General features: G+C 43.8%; 1 protein-coding gene across 1 annotated transcript in view; it reads left to right on the forward strand.

The window, feature by feature from the left end:
• The first annotated feature begins 210 nt into the window (after window positions 1-210).
• CAPN6 (calpain 6) overlaps window positions 211-24,371 on the forward strand; it is a 50,288-nt gene continuing 26,127 nt past the window's right edge. The window contains exons 1-3 of the mRNA XM_041484774.1: window positions 211-414; window positions 4,838-4,924; window positions 5,663-5,903. Coding sequence (XP_041340708.1) covers window positions 5,703-5,903 — 201 coding nt within the window. The 5' untranslated portion in view covers window positions 211-414; window positions 4,838-4,924; window positions 5,663-5,702. The remainder of the gene's footprint in view (window positions 415-4,837; window positions 4,925-5,662; window positions 5,904-24,371) is intronic.

The following is a 24,371-nucleotide window of genomic DNA, read 5'->3' on the forward strand; positions in this document are numbered from 1 at the left end:
AGGAATGTAACTTTTTTTTTTTTTTTCACGGTGCACATTAATCTGTTGATTTCCCTAAAAAACAAAGAAAAAAAAAAAAAAGAAAAAAAGAAATAAAAAAATCCAAACAAACCCTGCAACTCTTGCCAAACAGCCTGGCCTTATCTCCTTCTCTAAGAGTTCATTCACAGTTCCAGCCACAGCCACAGCTGATGGTTTGTGTGTCAGAAGCGCACGAGGCTCTGCAGTTTTGGTCAGCTCAGAGCTTTCCTGGTGTCCCTGGGACATCCCTGGGAGAGTTATCCCAACACACACCCCCCTGGAGATGTGATCGTGGTACAGCCCGGAGAATTCCACTTAAGAAGCCGAGGGATCATTGTTTGGAGGAGCCACTTTGGAGTTCCATGTGCCCCAGCAGCGTCTGACCCCAGCCAGGTGAGTGTTTACTGATTAACACCTTTGTCACCGGGAAGGAAAGCTCTGTGTGAACCCTAACGAGACAGCACAGTGAGAAAATGCTTTGGATTGCTTGAATTTGTTTAATATATAGTTCTTTCAGAAAGTCACAGCTCTGTGCTAACTCTGAGCCAAACTTTATTGCAGGATTTATTGCCAAAGCATGGGTGCTCTGCTTTCTTCTGGATAACCAGTTCCACTCTTTCCTCTACAGGCATCCTTTACAATTATTCCAAAGAAAGGGGCCAGACTGAGAAAGTGTGATTTGATCTCTGCTCATATAATTCCATTTGCCATCCTGTCTCTGATTTCCAATATATTGTCAGTTCTCTCTGTGGATTCTTTCACTGTGAAATTCAAGGGGTTTTTTGGGTTTTTTACTTTATTTCACTGTTCTTGTGAAGGAGAGATTTTTGTACTGTATCTAAAATAATTGATAAGTGGATATATAAAATAATGGAGTGGTCTGATAAGGAGTTACTGATTAATTTGAAATCTCTTTTTATCCTCTTTATTTAAACTAACTTTTATGAAGAGGCAGAATGGAGAGGTACTGGAATTTTGAAGAAAGCTGTTTCCTGTGGTTTCAGCACAAAACCTTGGCTTGAATGAATTAAGTGACAATGCTGTTTGCATTTTCTTCAGAGCTTTTTACAGATCACTTGACTGGATTAATGTTAATTGTAACTATTGCCATCTACTGTATTAAATGACTTTTTAAAGAAATCTGACTGGAATTGTACCTCTCTGATGTTAACTGAAAACGTGTCTGATTTTGAGGCTGTACTGGGAGCCACTGAAGGACAAGGTTTCTTAAAACATGAGGACACCTGTGCACTCTGGAAAATCCTGAAAGGAGCCATGGGTTTTGTCTCTGCTTGCAATGATCTTTAAGAATTTCAGGATTTTGTTGAAGGTTTCACCTGGAAGTCAGGTGGAGGCAAAAGTCTGCTCTGCTGCTAATGCCATTGCTTTTTAAATCTTTGCCCTTGCCTGAGGGGAGAGAGAACAATTAAAAGTGTTTCACAGGCAGCTACTGGGGATAAATTCCCATGGGAAAGGCAAGGAGGGCAGAGAGGTAGTCCAGCCAGAGTTTATCCTCTCTGAGTGTGTTCTGCCAGGACTTTGAGTGGCTTTGACTATGAAATCAGCATTGCACTGCTGAACAATCACAGGTGTATATTCGATTCACTCAGTTCTCAAGCTAAAAAGATCCCACACACCCCTGACCATCAGCCAGCCCTACAAATCTGGGGTGTTTCTGCTCATGCCAGGGGCAGCTGTTCCCCCTTGGGCACAGTCACCTGCAGGGCAGCTTTCCTCAACAGCTGTTTGCTTCTGCACTCCCATTCTGAGGGGTCAGAATGAGTTTGCACTTTATCTCACCGGGAACTGGTGAGATAGAGAGATGGAGAGAGAACAAGCTGTGAAAATTAGCAGCAGGTTCTTGGCAGAGCTCCTGCTCCACTCCTGGGCTTAGGAAACGTCAGGCTTGGTCCTGACCCAGCACCCACCCTCTGCAGTGCAATCTGAATTGTGATCCCAGCTGAAGTACCACAGAACCCCTCCCATCCCAGTGAGACATGAAAGAAAAACCTCGTTAAGCACTGTGCTGTACATGTGTTGTAATTAATTTTATAGTGGAAAAACTTTGGTTTATAGCCTGTTGATTCTGCCAGGCTATGATGCTGTTTGTGAAAGCAAACAGCTTGTGGGCTGTCCAGTGGCTCTCCCCCGCATTCCTGCTCAGAAGTGATAGGATATGGGTTGGGATACTCCCAGATGAAAATATGTGGTTTCCTTTTAAGATTTTAAGTGTGGCAAAACTGCACAGCAGAACAAGGTTGACACTGTCCTTTTCTGCAAGAAGGCAAATGCTTGTGTCTCCTTCCTGTAGCTAATTCTTGAGCTGAGCTAACAGAGAAACCTTCTTTATATGCCTATAAAAGTCCTGAGTAACAGAGGCTATAAAATAGTCCAACTAACCTTATTTTGTTGGAAAATCCAAATACTGGATGAAAGAAGTATCATTAATAAGGAAATAATGAAGCTGCGTCATTAATAATCATGTATTAATAATCATATAATAATAATAATCATTAATAATCATTGATAATCATGGCATCCCCAGAGCACACAATTTATTGTATGAATTCAAGGATAAGGAGGGTGAGGGTTCCCTCACACACCTGTCTGTTGTGGAACTCCTGTGTAGCAGCTGGGGGAAAGAAAGGTTAGGACAGGGAAATGTGAGTGTAAAGAAACACTGTTGGGTAGTTTAACACTCTAAGCTTATCTTAATGCTCTGGGGAATACCTGGATTTCAAGTGAATGTCCCTTTAATTAATGGCTGCTGCTAAGGCCAGGAGCTGCTATTTGCCCAGAGCTGAATGTGATTTAGCTGTGCTCTGGCTGGCTCTGGCAGAGGAATCATCTCTGAGAATAAACTGTAAGTAAAACTGAGATTGTTCTGTGGTCAGGCTGAAGAGGGGACTCTGCATCAGCTCCACTTCACTCTTCTGCTGAATCCCTTTTTCTAAACAGAATGGAAAACTCTGGAAAAACAGAGGAGCAGAGAAAGACTTAAAAGCTGAGAGGTTGAAAGCTCAGTGAGGTGAGACTCCTGTACTTCTGCTGATACCCCGGCAGACTGGGTGACCTGTAGAGCTCTTCAGTGTTTATTCCCCCTTCTTTTCTCCTCTGTCCCTCCCCTGCAGTGGTCCCTTCTCTCTGCAGAACAGTGTCTCTGAGCGGGGGTGCAGTATTTTTAGGACTGTATTTCATAGTCCACTGTTCACAGCTGATATCACATGGCAGAGCAGGCAGCCCTGGCAGAGCTGCCAAACCCTGCAGTGTTTCCTCAGCACTGCAAGGCTGGAGTGCCAGCTGAGCCAGGGTAAAGCTGTGGGTGTGGAGCAGGGGATGCTCTGCTGCCCTGTGCCCCAGCTGGAGAAAGGAGGAAGGAGTGTGCTTCTTTGTTTTGGAGCTTCAGTGATCAACTGAGGGTCAAAAACTGGGAGCTGCTTCAAAACTAAACCTTGGAATGGGAGCCATGTCTGCCTCAGGCTGTGTCCTGGTAGGTGAACACTCCAGGAGAGGTGGGTTCAGCTGTGCTCCTCCATCCTCAGCACTCAAACCACCAGACTGTTGTACAGAAGCTGCACTGATATTCTTGATGGAGGGCTTTCCAATGAGAAAGAGATGTTTTTATTGAGTTTAAAATGGGCAGCTCTGGGTTCCTGTGAATGTGGGTTCTTCCTGGTTCTCCAGATGGTGATGGGACTTCAGTTCAGTGCCTCCTGGGTGGGAGTGAAACATTCAGCAGCCAGGATGAGCCCTGGGAGCCTGAACCCCAAAAACACACTGCAGAAGTCACAGGGAGCCTGGAGAGGGGCAGGAGAAGAGACTGGCAGGAGAGGCCTCCTCCTTGTTGGTGTTTCCCTTGTTGAGCACTGCCTGTGCAGCCCAGGGCGAGGCAGGCAGTGCTTTATCACCACCTTCTGTGCATTGCCACTGAACATTCTGGGCTGTTGTGGAATGGAGCGTTAATCCTGGAAGGTCTCATGTTCCTGTCTGGCAGATAGATGGGGAGAAAGGGCAGGGGAATGAGGTCATGAAAGACCTGTCTCAATGAATTAGGCAGCAACAGAAACCTCATCACCCAGGGGCTATTTTAAAAACACATAGACTCGGTTTAGAATGTTAGATAGCTCATGGGGAATTTTTAATGATCAAGAATGCTAGTTATCATTAAATAATCTACATCCCACCCAAATTAGTCAGACTATTTTGTTGTGGTCTCTGAGGTACCTCTGTAAAATTGACGCGTTGTTCTACACATGAATTTGAAGAACTGGTTTGTGGGGGGAAGGAAATCTATTTGCCCTGTCTTGGGAGGCCACATGCCAAGTGAGAGGCCTTGAGACTTTTTATTGAGGGAGATAACTAACAAGAAAGTAATAGAAGCACAAAATGGCTTTGATGGGGAGGGATCTTAAAGCCCATCCAGTCCTCCCCCTGCCATGGGCAGGGACACCTTACACTATCCCAGGTTGCTCCAAGCTCCATCCAGCCTGGCCTTAGATACTTCCAGGGATCCAGGGGCAACCACAAACAGATTTCACTCACAAGAACAAAGACCACGATAAATCTGACATTTCCAAGTGTTCCTCATTACTCTTCTGTATTTCTCTCACTGTGCTCACTTGCCCACCTGCAAAACCTTGGTTTAGTTTCCTGCAGATTTGTGGAATCTCATCCAATTTGTGCTGCAGGTGGCTCAAGGAGCACCAGCTGAGCTCCCTGCAGCTGGACACAGTGGGTGGCTGCCAGGACCATGTGGTGCCATGCTCCAGAGCAGGATGTTGGTTAGTTCAGCCTGCATTTGTCTTTATCACTGTAGGCAAGGAAGGGGAGATACATCTCAAATTCCAACCTGTGTCCAGAAGGAAGAGGAAAGGAACTGACACACAGGACCTCTCCAAACAGGGTAAGTTCAGATGCTCTCACCACTCTCTCTCATGAAGCAGAGGTAGCATCCCTCATGTCCTACAAATTTCAAACTATCCTGGATGATTTCTGTGATTGATGTCTCATCTGTAAAATGTTTTAAAGCTATTTATTTGAGCTCTGTGGGTGCGACCATAAACCTGCCAAGTTTGATAGTCAGGATTCTGGGAATACATTGTTTGGGTTTTTTGTTGTTGTTGTGCTTTTTTTAAATACTTTTAGTTCTCATCAATTATTTGCAAATATTTTCTCCTTCTGGGAAATCTGTTCCCTGAAATGTAACATAAAGTTCAAAGACAATAGTACAAGCCAAAGTATTGTCACTTAAATTAAGATGGAGAAATGTGGAAATCTGGTTTTTGGTTTTTTTAGGCATGAAATTTGGAGTAGATAATTCAAGCTTTAGTGGCCAGAAGAAGAATGTAGGACAGAAAGATGGTCCAGCCCTTCACACATGGTGCAGTCTGAGAGCCAAGCCTCACTCTGCTACCTTTCCAATCAATTAGACAAAGAAAAATGTTGAGTTTGTGCCTGGCCTGGGCTCTTTCCTGATGAGAATACTGTTCAGACAAAAATATGATCCTTATCTGTAGGATCTTCTTGTGTTTATACTTTCCCAGTCTTTAATCTAATCTAATTTATAATCTGGGGTTTTTTGTTTTATTGTAAATAAATCAGTGACCTCATTTAGAACAAGTTACATGCTCTTTTGTTCAAGACCAGGGAGTGGTATCACCTACGGACTTTCAAGACTTTTCATGGTTTGTCCAATATTGATCTCATGTAGACAGAAGATGTCCTCATCAGTGCAGCTCTTCCGAGATCAGAGGTACCACGAGCTGAAGGGGCAGTGCCTCCAGCAGGGGATCCTCTTTGAGGACCCTGAGTTTCCAGCCTCAGATGAATCCCTTTACTACGACTCAGCAGCAAAAGGGAAAGTGGAATGGAAGCGGCCAAAGGTAAAGGATGGATGTGTTTGCACTCCTGCTGGCTCCTCCAGCAGAGACACTTCCACCAAGAGGTGTCTGAGCAAAGCTTTGTTCTGTTCTGAACTGCCACCCTCTCCCTCAGCTGTTTCAGTTTGATTCTGGTGAAGCCTTAGCATCACCAGAAGAGTGGATACCATTAGCATATCCAGAGAGAGTGGAGAGTTCTCCTTTATTGGTTGATGCCAGCTCTGGTCTCTGCATGGCTGTGCTGAATTCACAGTGGATTTTGTCTCTGACTTGTGTAAAACCTCAATTACCCACCAGTGATCTTCTGTGCCAAATGAACAGCTATTATCTGTAGGCAACCAAGAATGCTTGTGTCTATTTGCCACTTTTGCTGGCATCTTAACAGGAAAACAAATTTATAATTTGCTTTGAATTGGAATTAATGTAGTAGGCATTTCAAATCATTAATACCTATATCCATGGTCTATTAATTGGTTTGCTCTGAGGTTTTATGCTTCACACGTATTTTTAAATCGGTTCACTGCCATAAGCAAACAATTCAGAAGAACACAAACACATTCCCAGTCTGGCTTTCCATCAGTGTCATCTGTTCTCTTACTGTGACAAGTGTAATGGAGAGGACAGTGGAAGCCTCCAGGCAGATGCAGGCAGTTTTTTTACCCTTAAGCATGATGAATCACTCTTTTACTTCACCCATGTCCAATTTTGGGGGTGGAATTAATCTTCTGGAAGCACACACTTGGGTGTCTTTTCTTAGAAAACACAATGCCAATGTGATGTCCTTCATATACAGCGGGTGCTGTTCTGTGTCCTCTGTGACGGGACAGCAGATGAGGCTGACCAAGGCTGGACTCTCCTTGCCAGGATGGCCTGAGGCTGCTTCTCTTTTGTGCTTCTCTTCTTCTTTCCTGGTGGTGCTCATTCCTTACAGCAGCTTCTCTACTGGAATTTTAGAGAGCTTTCCTACCTTTTTTCCAAGGGTTGCTTTCCTACTTCTCACTTCAGTTTTCCAAGTAAGACCTGGGACTGAAAAATGGGGAGAAGTAATTTGGGAAAGAAAAAGAAGACATTCCAAAGTGTGTGGGTTTATTTTTATTTCTGAGCACTTTCCTGTTTATTGGAGTCTTTCATCCCCTCCTAGAAGAGAAAATACTGTGCAACCATTCACAGTGAGGTCAGGAAGAGTGTTTGTTCTTCATAAAATATGTGAAGCAAGAGCTGAACTCTAGCCAAGGATGCCATTTTGGGTCATTCTTGTGCCTATGAGTTTGTTCAAGGTGGTGGTCACTGGTTTGAAGTCTAATTGTAGGTCAGTGATTAGCTTTGCTTTCAATTATTACCCATGAAACATGATATTAATGTGGGAAACCTCACATATTAATGTTCTATTTACATCAATTTTGTTATCATTTACCATAAAACCACACACAGGTTGACCTGACCCTCCTGAGATGTTGAACCATATCCCACCAGTCCTGGCCTCTGCTGGCCAGAAGTTCGGAGGGTGAATTCTGGTGTTGATGCCAACAACACAGAACCATAGAATCTTCCAGGCTGACAAAACCTTCTAAGATCATTGAGTCCAACACTTACCCTGACACTACTGAGTCCACTACTAAGCTAATGTCCCTACACCAGGTCTCTAAAACACCACTTTCAGTAGCAGTCAGTTCCAGTGCTTGACAACCCTTTTGGTAATGAAATTTCTCCTTGTATCTAATCTAAACCTCTCCTGATGTGTGAATCCTTTGCTGGTGTTTCAGAACATTGGGCTCTGCTAATAGCCCAGTTCCTCTGAGATAAATCTGAAATAGCAACTGAGCTGAGCACGGCCATTTCAAAGGTGCAGCATCTTCCAGAGCCCTGCAGCTCATGCAGGAAACCTTCTGGGGAGATTCTCTGTGGGGAAAACCTGCTGGTTTGTTGGAAAAAGAGTAAGAAACTCAGAATGTCCCTCTGGTTAGTAGACATTCTTTCTGCCCACTGATATTAGCATCATCCTGCTCTTTTCCTGTGATTTCCCTGGAGTTTCTCCCCTCTGCCAGGCTGAAGTGGGGCAGGGGGCAGCTGTGTCCTGCCATGAGGGGATGTCCTTGGCCACCTGTCCTGGTTAACACGGCCTCTGTGTGGTCCTGCTCAGCATGGGCTGAAAATAGCCAGGAATTCCTGTCACTGCTGAATGGATACTTTGTCTTATTTTTTAACTAAACCTGAGTTTGTGTGAACTTTTTCATTGACCCTGCAAAAAAGGATGGAATCTCAAGGACATCTTTGTCAGTGTTAAACAAACAGCAGTGATCCCCCAAGCAGGGCAGGCAGGCATGTGAGGAAAGAGTGGGTAAGCTTGCTTCAGAGATAAACAGTGTTCTTTAGTTATTCACAAAGGAAAATAGTCTGATCCTACAGAATGAGACTCTTATCATGTGCTTTCCTGGTTTCCCCGCTTGACCCTGTGTTTTTAAGCCCTGATTCTGCTTTCATCTGCATCTTCTCTTTATGAGAGGGCTGTGATTGCACCCTGATGTTCTGGGAAGACAGAGCTGGTCTGTGTCCAGGAAAACAGCACAGAAAGACACCGTGAGACAGAGCTGCTGATCTGCTTCCCCAGAAACCCCTCCTGTGTCCCAGCCCACTGAGGGACACTGCTCTGTTTGATTAAATTCCCATTAACTCCAAAGGTCAGCTACCTGGCTGAAGGTGGGGAGTTGCATCTGCACAGCCCAGTGTCCTTTTTCCTGGAAACACTGCATGCCATGGGCTCCATTCTCCACTCTTCTCACCAGTTTTCCAGCCTTTTCAGGGGTGGTTATCACATGCAAAGGAAAAGTCCAGGAAATAAGGCAGTACTGTGTTCTGGAATGATACAGTGATAAGAATAGATGGAACAAGTGTCTCCCCACTTCCCAAATTGGGATGTGTGGGATGAGCAGGTTGGTGATTTATCCAACCTTTATTCTCTGCTGTCAGAGAATTCAGGAGCTCTGACTTCTGCACCTTCATATGTTTACTGGAGGCAGCAGCAGCTTTTGTTTGCTTCTGGTGGAAAATGATCCATTGTCTCAGGAGCTGAAACATCTTCATATTTACAAGTGCTGATTGAAACCCTAAACCCTCCCCGACCCTGTTACCTATTTAAGATTTTGCTTTCATTTGGAAGACAGAGGAAGCTTGGGGAAAATCCCTGTGTGGGCACTTAGTCTGGGTGAGCTTTACAGATTTTGCATTAATGTTCTTTATTCCAGAGTGACAGGATTTGTGGTCTCAGTGTCCTCCAGAATATTCAACAGTAACTCAGTTGTCATAAATTTCATGGAATGAGGGTCATGAAAGATTTGGCTCTCAGGTTAAATGTCCCCAGATGTAATGCTCCTCATCACTTAATTCCTCTGACTCAACTGTAGCTGTGTCACTGCAGTCTGACCCTGTTTTCCAGTTTGAACAAGACCAGAGACATCTGCTTGTGTTTGGGACTCGTGGAGCCCAGTGGTGCCTGCAGAAGAGGGAGGTGTCCTGGCACTGTGTCAGGCTTTGAGCAGTTGCATGACCACTGCAAGAGCAGTTTCAGGGCATGGAGAGGAGTGACAGCTCATCACACCCTGGGATATCTGCCAGGATGGGGCCTGGGGGGAATCCAGAGCTGGAGGAGAGTGGATATTAAAGGGGAATGCCATCAGCTGCATGGCAGTGATGTGCACTCCTCTCAGAGCAGCTGCACTGCTGCCTTCTCTGTGACAAAGTGAGAGCTTGTACCAGCCCCCGTGAACAGTGACACTTACCTGGTCTGCCAGATCCCCCCTCCATGCCCCAACACCCTTCTGGAGTGTGGCTCGTGGTTAAATGATCACTTTTACACATCTGAATGTGCCTTTTTAATTCCTTCAGCCCTTTTTTTTTTCCAGTTAAAAATATGGAGCAACAGCAATCATTTTGCTTAATTAGAACAGGGGTCCCTCCCCACCTCTCCTCTGCACCCTTAAAGATTTGCATGATATAATTATTATTTTCCTGAAAAAATTACTTATTCTGCAAAGGCTACATGTACTGAAACAAATGAAGTTTAGGCTTCTGTTTCCCTGCCTATCCCAGAATTGTCCACATTTCTCTGCTGTTGGTGGTTATTGACTCTTGTTCAAGTGTAGGTAAACAGAAGCTGCAAAGCTCTGTGTGCTGACATTTGTGTTTGCACTGGAAATAATGGCACATGTGGCATCTGGGAGGTGAGGAAATGTGTTTCAAAAGGTGCTGAGCTTTGAGGGAGCTCACAAATCCTTTCATGTGCCTCAAGCACAGCTGGGGACACAAAGGTGGCTTCAGGTTGGAGGCTGTGTGAGCCAGTGTCTTGTGGTTTGCTTGTTTGCTGGGCTTCCCTGGGACTTGTTTGTAGCAGAAAAGGGCTGTGAAAGACTCAGCTTTGCACTAAGATGAAATCAATCCTGAACTGGCTTCTTTTCCCTGTGTGTCTGTCACATCCTGGATCTCAACACCGTGGATGTTGTCCTCCAGACAGTCCAACATCCTTCAGTGGGTGACTTTCAGACATTCACTCCATGACTGCAGCTGTACAGGGCTGCTGGAGGATTTTAGGACTTCCTAGATGACACTGGTGATCATTTCAACAGGCATTTTTGTGTGCTGTAATTACTTGTGAGTGCACTAGCAGGGAGGCTGTTTGCCATTGTTGCAAATAGTTTTCCTTGCCATTAAAAGCAGATTTAGATCGTGATCTTCAGCTACAGCTCATTATCTGTGGAAAAGTTTAAAGTCAGATGTTTCTTTGTTAACTGCATGTGTGTGTCTATAAAGAGAATTATTGCAGTGCACCTTAATTTTTATAGAAGGGTTTAAGCCTTGCAGACTCAAAAGTAGTATAAAAGGTCATAGGCAAAGCAGGCTCTGACCTAAGTTTAAACCCTTCATCTTAAAGAAATAGGAAAGCTGTTAAGAGCTAAGCTCTGGGAAGCAGTGTGCCCTGGAAGATAATCACAGATTGATGAGAAGGTTTCTGTACACATTAATCATGGTTTTTAGGTTAAAATTGTGGAGGCAGGGACCATGTAGTCCTCCAGACATGGTGCAGTCTTCTGTTAGTGCAGAGGGGGTGGGTGAGGGGACAACAAGAGGCAGATGGGAAACCACCAGAAGAAAATAATTCCTAAATGATAGCGAAGTGTCTTTTCTTTCCTCATTGAGGACAAACCATGCAAAGACCCAAAGCTCCTGCAACCAGAGTCTGGCACTGCTGCACGTTTCTGGGGAGCTGCTCCAGCACCCTGGGTGCCCGTAGCTGTCGAGCCGAGCTGCAGCCATCTGTCCCTGTCGCGCAGGTGTCGATGTGCAGAGCGGGAGGAGCTGCTTGCCAAGGGCTGGCGATGGCAGGAAGGACAGGCGGCTCCCGGGGAGGAAGGCGTTAATCCCACCCCATCCCAGCTGCGGGAGCTGCGAGGTTGGCGCGGCTCCCGAGGATGCAAGTGGCAGCACAAAAGCATCCTCTTCGCACCCGTTGCCCTGGCAACTGCACATTCAAAGGGCAGCATTGGCAGCGGCATCCTGCAGGAGATGATGCAGCTGCAATTAAGTCGAATTGTCTTCACGTTGTTAGAATTAATTTTGAGCTGGGAGGGAAGGGGAGGGGTGTTGGGGGTAGAACAATGAGCTGCCACCCCTCTGAGATGCCGGCGTGGGTAGGGCTTCATCGTGCTCTGGGCTTCTTGAAGGGTAAAATTAGTGCTGGCACTTGGCTCCTGAACCTTGGGGGTTTTTGTTGGAGCGACTGAAAATCTGCCTCGGGAGCTTTATTTGTTTAATGAGGGTGGATTTGGTGGAGTGAGTGATCTTCTGTGCAGCTATTGCTGTTCTTGCATCCTGGAGATCCACAGACTGGAAATGCAGGGATTACCAAGATCCCAGGGAACTGGGCTCCTAGGAGGAGGTGTCCGAAAGTGGAGAGCAAGGTCTTTCAAATCCAGGTCAAAACAAGTCTTACCCTTCCTGTATGGCTGCAGTTCTGGATCAGCTGGGTTCAGAATCTGCTTTCTTATTTTATTTGGTGAAATCAGTTGATTTGGGTAATTTTCATCAGCAGCTGGAAATGTAATGTCATTTTCAAGAGAAGCGTGGCCACCTAGTTTTGCCCTGGAGTGATGGGACAGAGGAGGTCAATTGTGATTTGGTGCATGAGATACATGGGAATTCACTGAAATCCAAAACTTTCTAAAGCACTAAGCAGCCAGAATTTTGTAAGGGATGTTCAAATCTAAATGTAATCTAAATAAGAGTTCTAATAACTCAAATACATACAGGATACATTGATCTACAGAGATCAAAAAACTAACTGGAATCCCTTGGAACTGGAATTCTCATTTTACCAACCAAGAATGGAAGTTCTCATAGAGCACATCATGATAGAATAATATTGTCATTATTTGTGCTACACTAATACAATCCTGTAAGAATTTTGAGGTTAAGAACAGTCCCAGCTGTTCCAAGGAATTGGTCTTTTTGAGGAGCACACATTTTGTAAGAATGGAAGGAAGAAATAGTGGCTTTCTTTGTGGGGGGAAAATACTGGGCCAAATACTTTTTGGTTTTAATTTTAATGTTGTAACTTTTCCCCAAATGTGCTAATAAATCTTTTGGAATTGGAATTTTTTTTCTTGGAGGCAAGAAAACATTTTTCAGCCCTGAAGGGCTTTCCCTTGTTGGTGATTTAAGGTACTTAGAACAACATGTTCTGATGGTGTCCAGCCAAACAATTCACTGAAAACATCATGGGCTTTGTTTTATTTTTTGACCTTCTCCCATTGTTATTTTCTCCTAAGATTTTGAGGTTGGGTTGTTTTATTTTTTTTCACTGAACATGTGAAAAAGAAGATGTGGCACCTACTAGTATCCCAGCAGGTGAAGGTAGGGAGCTCCAGGCAGCTGTTTCCTACAGAACATTGCCATTTCTTGGCTGAGAAATAGCAAAGGTGGATTTTTTTGGAGGGTGTGTTTGTGTGTTTCACAACTGGGAGGTTCATTTGGGATTTTTTTTTCATAGCTGGATGGAAAAGGAAGAACCAAACAGGAGGATTTTTGTCACATCAGGCATGTAAAACATGCTTGACGGCTCACAACATCTGAGAGCAGCCTCCTGAGGAACCAGGAAAACTCCAAAGGAGTCTCCTGTGTTCCAGGCTGATATTATTATTTATGTGTTTGTTAGCTAATCTTTTCTGAAGCCAGCCTGCAGTGCAAAGGGGGCCTTTATTGCCACAGCAGAAGAGACAGCTGCCACAAAAGATACCTTGTTGAATATAGTAAAAATACTGAATAATCAGTTGAGGAAACATTATGTTGATCCCAGGAAAAGGGGATTGAAATGTCCACACCATGGCCACTGTGCTAATTCACGTTCAACATGACACTGATCCTTTCTCAGTGGCTGTGACATCTCTGCTGCAAGCCCTGCCCCAGCTTCTGCAGGTGTTCTGCTGTCACCAGACAAACTGGAAAATGTGTGTTGACTTTGTCTGCTGGTTTGGCCTATTATTATTCTAAAGTAACCTTTGTCACCAAAGCCTCAAAGTAATAATTAACAGGCTTGTCTCTGGAAATCTGATGGGCATTGGACCCTGAGAAAATCCTGTTAACAGCAAATATTTCATATTGGATTGCATTTTGCTAAAGAGAATTTTAACAATTATCAATTTCACAATGTAACCCCCCAGCAAGCTGAAATCTTGATTCATTTGCAACAGCATTTCTGTCTGTGATAAGACCAATCCAATTTCTACCACGAAAATGAAGCCTGGATGGCGAACTGTGAGGGCATGAACCCAGAGCAGGCAGGCAGGGATGTGTTTAAATGGAGATGTGCACGTGGATGTGTGTACATGAGTGGGCAGGGGCTTGGGAAGCAGGATGCTGAAGGGTGAAGCAGTGTTTGGACTTGCTTTGTCACCCCAGGACAAATCTGAGGCGTTTGGAAGGCAGGCAGAGCCCCAGAATCTGTGCTGTGGAATTTCAGTGGTGGTAGTTTTACAAGGAAGATACAATTTTTTTTTTTTTTTTTTTTGTACTAAGAGTAGTGATGGGAAAGAGGATGGGTCCAAGGAGAAGTGACTGGGCTGAGCAGCCACCAGACACAAAAGGTTGTTGCAGATGTGTTGTTGAGCACTTTCTTTCCCAGCTGTTGGGGTCCTGGAGGCAGGAGTGGAGCAGAGCTGTGTGTGGTGCCCTCAGGACTCCTCTCACACAGCCAAACCAACAGGGAGGGATTCATTCTCTCCATTCCCTGAGTCCCTCCCAGCAGTTATTGCTGGCAGGGGCTGGGATTCCCTCTCCGGGGTTGTGTCCAGCTCCGTGAGCCTTGTCCAGGCCCCATTTTCCAGGCCAGGGCCTGCAGGCCCCACCCAGGCCGAGGTGAGTGCAGGGTGCTGTGCCTCTAGGCCAGAAACCCTGAGAACCTGATAAAATTCCATTTCTGTGTCTGAGAAGGTTCACCAGGACCAGAATCAGGAATTCCACACTGTTCTAGGATTTTGTGTCTCTCCTCACCTTTCTGCAGCAGGCTGGTGATGCCCAGCTCTGGCAGAGTGCTTCACACCCTGAAGAGATCCTGTGTGTTAATTTGAAAAATGAAAATATAGGAGCACATGGTGCTCCAGAACCTGGGAGGGCTTCACTTTTTTTGAGATGAGTGTTTAAATTAAGAAGCTCTCTTGAGACTGAAACAGATACTGTTTTGTTCTCTTGGGGATGTTATTTTAAGAAAGTGTCCTGTTCTAAACAATATAAACTTATAAATAGTTTAAACTTATAGTTTAATTCACTTCAATTAAACTTACAGTTTTATTATTCACTTTTAGTCCCACCAGTGATTTATCCTGGTACACCTCAATATTAATATCAGGGTTTCTGGTCCCTGGCTCCTTTCAAAGCTTTGGGAATCTCACTGTGTTCGGTTTGTCACCTGGTCTGTTCCCCAGCAGGCTGAGTATGGGAGACATCATGAAAACATTGTTTGGCATGTTTCCATCTTGGTTTCTGACTGGTTAAAACATTCCTCCCATAATATTTTGTCCTTAATGTTTCCATCTGCGGAAGTTGTGACATGTTTCTTTCAGGAATTGCCGAAATGTTCTCAGAATCGAGTTGTTGCTCATCCTTATTCGACGAATTCCATAATTTTATTTTTATTTTGCCTGGAAAATCTTGTTAAGATGGGGCTTGCCCAGAAGAAGAGATGAGCAAGGCACCATAAAGCCTGCAGGTCTGACCTCTCCAGTACAGCCTGGTGACTGCGTGGACACCATATGACATCAATCTGATGGCCCAATCCCACTCCTGATGTCAGAAAATTCTTTGGTTTTAGTTGTGCCCTTTGTTGCTGGCAGCATCCTGACAGGAAACAAAAACTCGTCAGTGGGCACCCTTTATTTCCAGAGGATGAAGTGGATACCTTTGGAAAGTGGCAGCTTGCTCAGTGGGATTATTCACCCAGTTCTTCCAGGACTATAATTAAAGGCAAACATTTGTAAATGACATGCATGCTTGCCAAGCAGACAGCTCCCCAGATGCCAGTATTCTGTTATCTTCTCTCTTGGCACTTTTTCCAGTTTGTATTTCCCTCCCTCAGATTGGATGAAGGCTTTCTTATGTTGTTGTGGTTGTTTCCTCTAAAGAAAAAAATATTAAACTACCTCAATGCCATTTCTAGAGCACAAATAGTACAACTCCAAGACTCTGAATGTTTCTTTAAAGATTAAAATGTCAGGTTTCATTTAGTTGGTTCAGTTGTCATTAGATGAAAATTGGTTTCTCAAACAGTTTCTGTTTGTCCTGAGGCGATGTGGCGATGGCAAGAATGACATGGTAAAATTTATTTCGAGACTGTAAAACAAAAAGCCTGGGGATCATATCCCCAGCTAGCATAAGTCTTCTTACAGTAATTGTTAGTTCATTGATTTAGTCTTTCAAAAGAATTAAATGTCTGACTTCTCTGAAGCAAAAATTACAGCCTAAACATGCCAGTTGCAAAGGAAATTGAGGTATTGTTCTGTCAACACTCTTCAGCAAGAGTGGAAAGCATCCACATCCAAAAAATGCTTTCTGTGTGAAGAGCTTCATGCTTTTGTCATATTATTTCCATATTTAAAAGGGTATTTGGGATGAGCTGGAATTTGAGGTTTAGTAAGCCATTCTGCCTTCGACTTGCAGAGTAATTTGTTTGAATTTCATGCTGTGTTCCTGTGATCCAAATGTATGTTTCCTTCAAGATTAATTCTATTTAAAGATTAAATAAATATGTATGTTTTCTTGGCTAAAAAGAAGCTTTTAAAAATCCTTCACAGCTGAAAGAACCTTTTAGAATTGCTTTCTTGCCTGTATGTGGCAATGTTTCTAACTTAATCACAAAGGCTAAACCATTTTGAATTTGCATTTTTTTCCAGCTTCCAGGAAATAAAATGCTGTTCCTCAGGATAAATACAGTTTTTGTTAAGAGCAAGTGTTACCTTACAATTATCTCACAATTATTCAGTTCTTACACTGAGCTTTGGCCAGCGTTGGAGGTGGCAGAGGCCACCTTGAGCTCCTCACATGCATCAGGAAGTGGAATCTGTGTCTGGAGCTGTCCAGGAGCCATCTGGGCACTCCTGCTCCAGGTGACCCTTCCTGAACCTGGGAGGTGGACAAGTGGCTCCCCAAGGTCTGCTTAGTAAAGAGTGTCTGTGCTATAGAAAGCACATTGAGGTCTGATTTTTGTCTGGAGACAGCACTTTCCAGTCTGATACACTGAATAATTATCAAAATGGGCTTGGTTTTTTGCCTAAGACTGCACTGAATCTTCAGTCCTGTGATGGTGAGTAAAAAATTAAATCTCATTTAGCACTGATCCAGCTGTGGGCTGAGCTTTGGTGTGCACGTTTGGAGTTTTATTGCTGCTGCAAGTTTACCATAGGAGCTTTAAGGAAAGCATTTGTGGGACTGATAAAAGACAAAAATCAGGAATTTTCTCTCCCTGGGTCAGTAGGATAACTATAGATAAGCCATTTTTGTGCAGAGCTGCATTTGCTGTGCACGAGCACTGCTATCTGTTTCCTCCTCCCTTCAGAGAAGGGCATTTAAGCCTTGGACATCTGATTTTCCTCCCTAAATGGAGATGTGAATGCAGCACCTCGTCCTCTGGCCTCTCCTCCCTCACTCTCTAACTCTGCTCTCCACAAACAAAACTCAGAAGTGAAAATTGCCTAAAAGCTGCTTTTCACAATTGGGCACATGACCTACCTGGTCAAACAGCTGCTGTCTGCACTGTAAGAGGAATAACTCCAATTGAATCCAAGTATTTCAGATGTAATCCAACCATGGCATTTCTCCTTCCTGGTCTTAACGAGCACATTGATTCCCCTAAAATGCTGGATGTCTCATGAACCCAAGCAAAGCTGTATCTGCCTGTGGACAGAGGTGGGTTGAGCTGGCCCCTATAAAGCAGCAGCAGCCCTTGGTTTAGCTGAAGTGAGGATGATTTACAGCTGAGACTCTGCCCTGCAGCTCTGCATTTGGGTGGAGTGCAAACTGCAGACCCTGAGGGCGAGGGAGTGCTTGGAAAACACAGGGACACCAGGTTAAGCTACTTGTGCAGACATTCCAAAATCTGCAAAAAATTAAAAACCAGCATCGCTCCCAATGAACATAATGGCTGAACTGTAAATACTTGTGTTGTAAGACAAGGGAAAAGCAGCACTGACAAACCTCAACATTATTAGAAACAGGCCCTTCTCCTGTCTTTTGAGAGTTAAGAAATGTTTCCTTAGGTTTTTCACTGACTTCATTTTAGCTGTTAGTCCCTGATTAAATAAAGATGATGAAGTTCTCACAGCAATTCCTAGATATTCATAGAAAATCTTCATCTTTAGAGGAAATTTTGGGGTGCTTTGAACACACAACAGGAACTGGAGGTCTAGATCCCTTTTGTTTTTCCCAGAATGTGACTTCAAATCCGTAATTCCAACCTCACAGCGCTGTGAATATTCCTGTGGCTGCCAGTAGTTATTGCAAAAGATAGAGGGAGATTATTGGGATTCTAAAGATTTCTAAGCTGGTAAATCAGGAGGGTAATTTCTCAGGGATGGCACTGATGTTAGTGTTTAACAGGGAAATTTGTCTGAAATGAAGTGGTGAATTCCACTCAGTGTATTTATATCACATTGGGAAAATCAAAAATTAGCTCAAGCAGTGAAAGAGCTATGGAAAGAAACAGCATGATATAAATAAAGAAAAAAGTTTCTTACTCTGTCTTTGCAAGCAAGAAGTCTCTTAAATGTCTGAACAATTTAATCACGAAGATGAAAGTCACTGTGCTTCTACTGGGATAAAATCATGACCAAGTAAATATTCTGACTCCACCCTGACAGGCTGAGTCCTCCCAGGCAGCCAAAGGCTCTTGTCCATGGATCTGTCTGACTCAATCTGCTCCACTCTTTGTTTTGGGTTGAAGCAGAAGAGAATCCAAAATTAATGATCATTAATGGTGCTAGGAAAGTTACTGACTATTCAAACAGTGATAGAGCTCCACATTTTCACAAGTTCACAAGCATCCAGGTTCCTCTGGCTTTTCAATGGTTTGGGCATTTAAGTTGCACAATAACAATATCCAAAGTGACATGCAGAGTTTGTGAAAACATTAAAGCATAGTCAGACTGGTTTATCCTGGAAATTCTCTTGAGGCTGGAAAGAAGAAATCCTCAAGATCACTTTGTATAACAGCATGTTATCCAAACATATTTTATTCATTTTAGTACTCTAATAGCCATCTGTGCAAGACAAAATCATCTACATGGAGGGAAAAGCATTGCCTGGCAGATACAGCAACTGTGATTTTGCTTAATAATCCTTCTTTGGAAGTCACTGATGTGGATTTTTCAGTGTCATCACTCAGTACTGAAGAAACTTATCTCACATGCTGATAACTTTATTGCTAAATGGAAATCTTTCCAAGACAAAGTTTAAAAAGATGTTTTAGAGATAGAAGCTGCTGTTTGTTTTCAAGATGTGTAAATAAAAGCCTTCCTGCTAGTTACTGTGAATTTATGATTCTATGATACACTGATTTGGCTGAGTCATAAAAGGGCTTTCAGTATTCAGGAGTAAAATGAATGCTGCTGTGTCACTTTTGAGGCAATACTTTTATAGCTTAGAATTTATAGCTTAGAAAAATATTCTGGTTTACATGTTCTAAGGCTGATCTTTGCCAGAAAGGATGTCCAACCTAGAATTTAAAGTCCCTCCACAGACTCTGACCTTTATAGGCTCAGCAAAGTTGTACTGTGTTGGCTAGAACAAAATTTCTATTAAAAACCAATTCAAAATCCAAAATTTGATACAGCTCATAGTCTAAGAAGCTTGTGTGTTGTGCTCAGGGCTTTGTGTCATTTAACAGTTCCTCTTTTTATGTTATGAAGCATCTAGTCCAGAATGGTGTGGGGTGGATCACAATTCCAAAGGTTTCTGTGCAAGGTATCACTGGGTTGGCCCTGAACTGTTATCCCAGGCATTCACTTATTTTTTGCTTGAAGCAAATAAGTGGGAGAACACCTCAAGGTGCAGTCTGAAAAAGTTGAGGAGCCTGGGAGAAGAGGAAAAAGGATTTTTATCCTTAAGTGTCTGAGATAAATGGTAGATAGTAGAATCTAGGCTGAAACAAACCCTAAGGGAAAAGGGATGTGGAAAGGAGGAACTTGTTGCTAAAGGGGTTTATGCTCTTTAAGGTGGTGTTTAGATTTATGCTTTTTAATCTTTGTTGTCTGTGCATTGCCACTGGGCAAGGGAGAAATATTTCCTTTCAGGAAAAACAAATCATCTCCCAAATTAATCTGAATTTTCACTCCAGACAGTGTTTAGAGGACTTGACTTTAGTTTTGCCACAAAATACTCAACGTCATAAAAAAAAAATAAATGTGACTTTGCTGAAATCTGCCTGATACTCTTTTGTAAACAGCAAATTCCCTTCCTCAGAAAAGGCAGTGATGGAGAATTCCATCTGCATCAGTTGCCAGCCCCCTGAGACACAGCAGAAGGTCAGACTGGACAAGATCATGGCCCCTGAGCCAAAATGATGTTCATTATCAGGCAAACAAATATTTTCCTCCCCAGGCAGAGCTGGACAGTCAGGAGTACTGACCTGGGAATAGTTTATTCCACATTGCTCCAGTGCTGAATATGTCAGTGCTGTGAAAAAATGTGTGTGACTTTTTCCAACCTCATTTTCTTATTGGTTTTATTCCCCATCTGAGGAAACTCGTCCAAGAATTTGATAGACAAACATGTTTTGAGGAAGCAGTAAAAAGCTGGAGCTGAGCAGTGGGTGGCCTTTGAGTCTGATGAGTGGCCTTGCAGCCCATGTCTGACCTCAGCTACATTTGGGAGTTCTGGAAATGATGTCAGGGAGTTGCTCTAAGGACTGGCTTTGTCCCTGACCATCCTCTTTTATTGCATTTAATGCAAAAACATTTCCCCTGCTTTGGTGCATGGCTACATTCAGATTTTCTTTCAAATGTTTTTCATGGAGCATCACCACCTCAAAATCAGAATAAATCCCTGTAAAAGCATTTTGCAAGAAAATATCAGATTAGTGACCCCAAAACGGTCCCTTTAGGATGGAAAATTATCATTTTCCCCAGGAAGTTTAAACATAGACATTTTTAACCAATTCAATTGGGACTTTTATTAATTTTTTTTCCCCCACATTATGTCACAGTTGTTGTAGCTTTGGAATAGCAAAGCATTTTGCAAGAAAATGTCAGATTAGTGACCCCAAAACGGTCCCTTTAGGATGGAAAATTATCATTTTTCCCAGGAAGTTTAAACATATACATTTTTAACCAATTCAGTTGGGACTTTTATTAATTTTTTTCCCCCACATTATGTCACAATTGTTGTAGCTTTGGAATAGTTGAAAATCAAGTTTTATAGGGGTTGGAGTTGCTGTGAACTATTGGTTTATATGATCAGTAGAGACACAGGGCTCTCTCCAGTGCCCCAGCACCGTGGCAGTGGCAGGGTAAAGTCTGTGCACTGCCCTTTGAAAGGACCTGAGCTCTGCTTCTAGGGGAGTTTGGACATCTGGCTGAGAGAATGTGATGTTGCCTGAGGTGAATCCTGTCCTAAGAATGGCATCTTTGATTGCTGCTGCTGGGGAAAAGTCACACAAATTGAGTTTAGAGAAGGGAATAGGTCCAAGGGGAAAAGGCAGGAGGCAAAGGCTGTGTTCTGGTAAATTCAGTGAAAATCAAAGTGTTCTCAAAAAAGGCAGCTTTTCTCTAGAGGTGTTATGGATGTGCTGCAGTTCTGTAGCACCACAAACTCAGATAGTGCAGCAAGAGGTGATTTGAAGTGGTTTGTTCTTGTCTGAGGGTTCTGGAAGAACAGCAAATCTTTCATTGCAGTCTGGAGTGATTTCTGGGCCGCAGTGGCAGAGGACTGGCAGAGCTTCAGCAAAGGCTTTGTCAGGAGGGTCAGGAAGAGGTCAGCCCCAGGGCCCACCACTGAGCCCTGCCCAGCCCTGTCAGCGTTCTGGAGAGAGCAGCTGTGCTGCTCCAGGGGTCAGGTGAAACCCACAGACAGCCAACATACACACCATGTTGCCCAATTCCAATTTTTGGGGGTTTTTCTTCCAAATCATTGATTCAGATCCTCCCCAAACACACGTGTCCCACAAGCAGAGCAAGGCTGAAACCCATGGACTGAGTATTAGTCACCACTAGCCCAAAACTGAAAAAGGAAAAAAAGAACACTATAAAAATGTCTGTGATGCATTTGGTTTTGTAACAGGATTTAGTGGAGAGGGAGGAGGGAGAAGAAGCATTTCTCAATCCCCAAATAGCTGAGTTTCCTTTCACACAAGGCTGGAGCTCTGGCATGCCCTTCCCCTTGCTGCTGTGCTGCTCAGTTTCTCTTGGAGCAGCACTGGGCATTATCTCACTTTCAGGAACTGATGCTGCTGGATGCTGGGCACAGAGCTTTCAGAGGAATTGCTCATCCTGAGCTCAGAGTGTACAGACAGAAACCTGGGGCTAAACCTGCCTTTTGGGGGTTTCCAGGGTGTAACAGCACTGCCCAAAGTCCCCTCCTGATCTCAGCAAGGGCTGTTTCAGTCGGTCACGTCTGGGGTTTTTTTGGATGGAGATTTCTCTGAGAACTGCCCCCTGTGGGGTCACTTCTATTTTTCCACTCCACAGGCAGATTTTTTTTTCAGCCACAGGGCTGTAAAAGTCTTTTTGCATGCACTGGAGTATCCAGTGCAGTTGGGCTTGGTCCTTTTGCTTCTTGGGGCTCACTGCAATTGCCTTGGCACACAACCTGCTCTGGGGAGGGCTTCTGTGGCCATGCCAGCACAGCTGGGGCTTATTATAGGCTGGACAATCCCATTTACCTGTTCAGCTCCACGGCCACTGGCTGCTGTCTTTGCTGCCCTCCTTTAGATGAGGGTGGTTCAGTGTCAGCTGCAGCCAAAGCTGAATTTTTCCATCCATGTTCAGAAAGAATTGCCTTTCCCCCTGCTCCCTACTGTTCCTCTACAGGAGTTGTCTCAGGATGATGTGAGGGTGGGAGAAGGGAAGAAAATGGAAACAATTCTCAGCTCTGACAGGAATCAACCTGCTTTAAAGAATTTAAGGGAATGGTGACTGGGCTTAAGTAGACCAGTCTGATAGTGCCTGCCTCTGTAGGCCTCGTGTGCAAGCAGAGGTGGATTCTTTGTCATGCTAGGGCTGGGTTCTCTAAAGGGTGCTGGAGAAAAGCTCTAAATACTACAAAAACCTTTGAAAATCTTAGTTGCAAAAAATTACTGCTCTTCTGTCTTCTCCCCTTGACTTAATCTGTTTTTCTCTGAAACAGCTTACAGACCCTAATCTGTTAAAACATCATCTTTCCCTTTTCTTGGACATCTGAGATCTCTCTTAATGTTTTACAGTTAATGTTTTACAGTTAATGTTTTTTACAATGCAGCTTCAGCTAATGCCTGTGAAGATACACAGCTAATTAATAAACCCTCAAAATATCTTTCTCCCTATCTTTAACCAATAGTGCATAACCTTTATTTCATGAATATTGGTACTATTCACACCAGGAGATGCATGTTCAGGGCTAAGGGGAATTTTCTCCTTTAGCTAAATTATTCTGAGTCAATGCATATATCAGTGCACAGTCAGTTACCTGCTGTACTTTCAGTGGTGCATCTGGTCTCAAATAAAACCCATCCTTTCTTATTACATCTTTTTTTCTTTTTTTTTTCTTTTTTTTTTTTTTTTTTAATTTTAGGGAATTGTGGCAGAACAACACACTAACCATGTCATGGCTCCAGGGAAATGGGTGTCTATGGTCTCCCATGGTTCACATTGTCTTGCAAAACTCTTTCATGGGGGTGCATAGCTGGTTAAATAAATTACTTGGAGTACTCTCAAGTTGTGTTGCTGGAGTCCTACAGGAATCTCCCCCATCAGAATTTTCATTACTGCTTGGATGAGGGGCTAGGAAGGCAGGTATGGGAATTCTGTAAGATCCAGATTGGGATAGGATTGCAAGCCAGTTGACCTGGTTGGTCTGTTAGAAATAAAGGGACCACTTAAAAACAGGAAAAGGGGGTCTGTGAGCCACTTTATTCCTCAGAGCATCAGTGTCTGAATGTCAGAGATTTCAACTACACAGCAAGGATGGGAGGTGACACAACCAGACTTCTGTCATGCAAATGAAAGCCTGGTGGGACAATGAGGGAGAGCACCGGGGCTTTCAGCAGAACCACGAGGCCCTGAAATCTCCAACCTCACTTCCAGACTGTGCCCAGCCCAACTGCAGCTCTGCAGATGGTGCTTATTTCACTGTGTACATGTGTGAGGGGACAAGTGGGGAGGGTTCTGCATTTGGGATGCTCCCTGCAGGCACAAATACTGCAAAAACTGCTTTTATTGTGGTGCTGTGTCAGAAATGGGGTGGCTGTCAATGTTAATGGTGTGTAGCAGGATCCTGTAACTGCCTTTAAATGTTTGCTTGGAAATGGGAAGATATTTCTCTCCTTCACAGCACAGATGATGCAAGATGATCCTGAGAAAAAGGATTGGGGTTAAACCATTGTGTTTTCAAAGGAGGAATATATTAGGAAAAATGTTTTCATAGAAAGAGTGATAAAGTTCTGGCATGGCTGCCCGGGGAGGTGGTGGAGTCCCCATCCCTGGGTGTGTTTAACAAAGCCTGGATGTGGCACTGGGGGCCAGGGTTTAGTTGTGTTGGGGCTGGGTTGGACTTGATGATCTTGAAAGTGTCTTCCAAACCAGTGATTCTGTGAATTCTGTGAGGAGGTTCTGGTGGAACTCCCAGCCCCAGTGCTTGGGTGCTTAGGCAGCAAGAGGGAGAAGGGACTGGGACTCCTGAAGTGCCTGGATCACATCTCCTGTCAGTGTCTCCTCCTTGTAATTCCTCCGATAGTAACTGGCTTGA

This window comes from Pyrgilauda ruficollis, unplaced genomic scaffold (genome assembly GCF_017590135.1).
Source record: "Pyrgilauda ruficollis isolate IOZ18807 unplaced genomic scaffold, ASM1759013v1 scaffold67, whole genome shotgun sequence".
Taxonomy (NCBI): domain Eukaryota; kingdom Metazoa; phylum Chordata; class Aves; order Passeriformes; family Passeridae; genus Pyrgilauda; species Pyrgilauda ruficollis.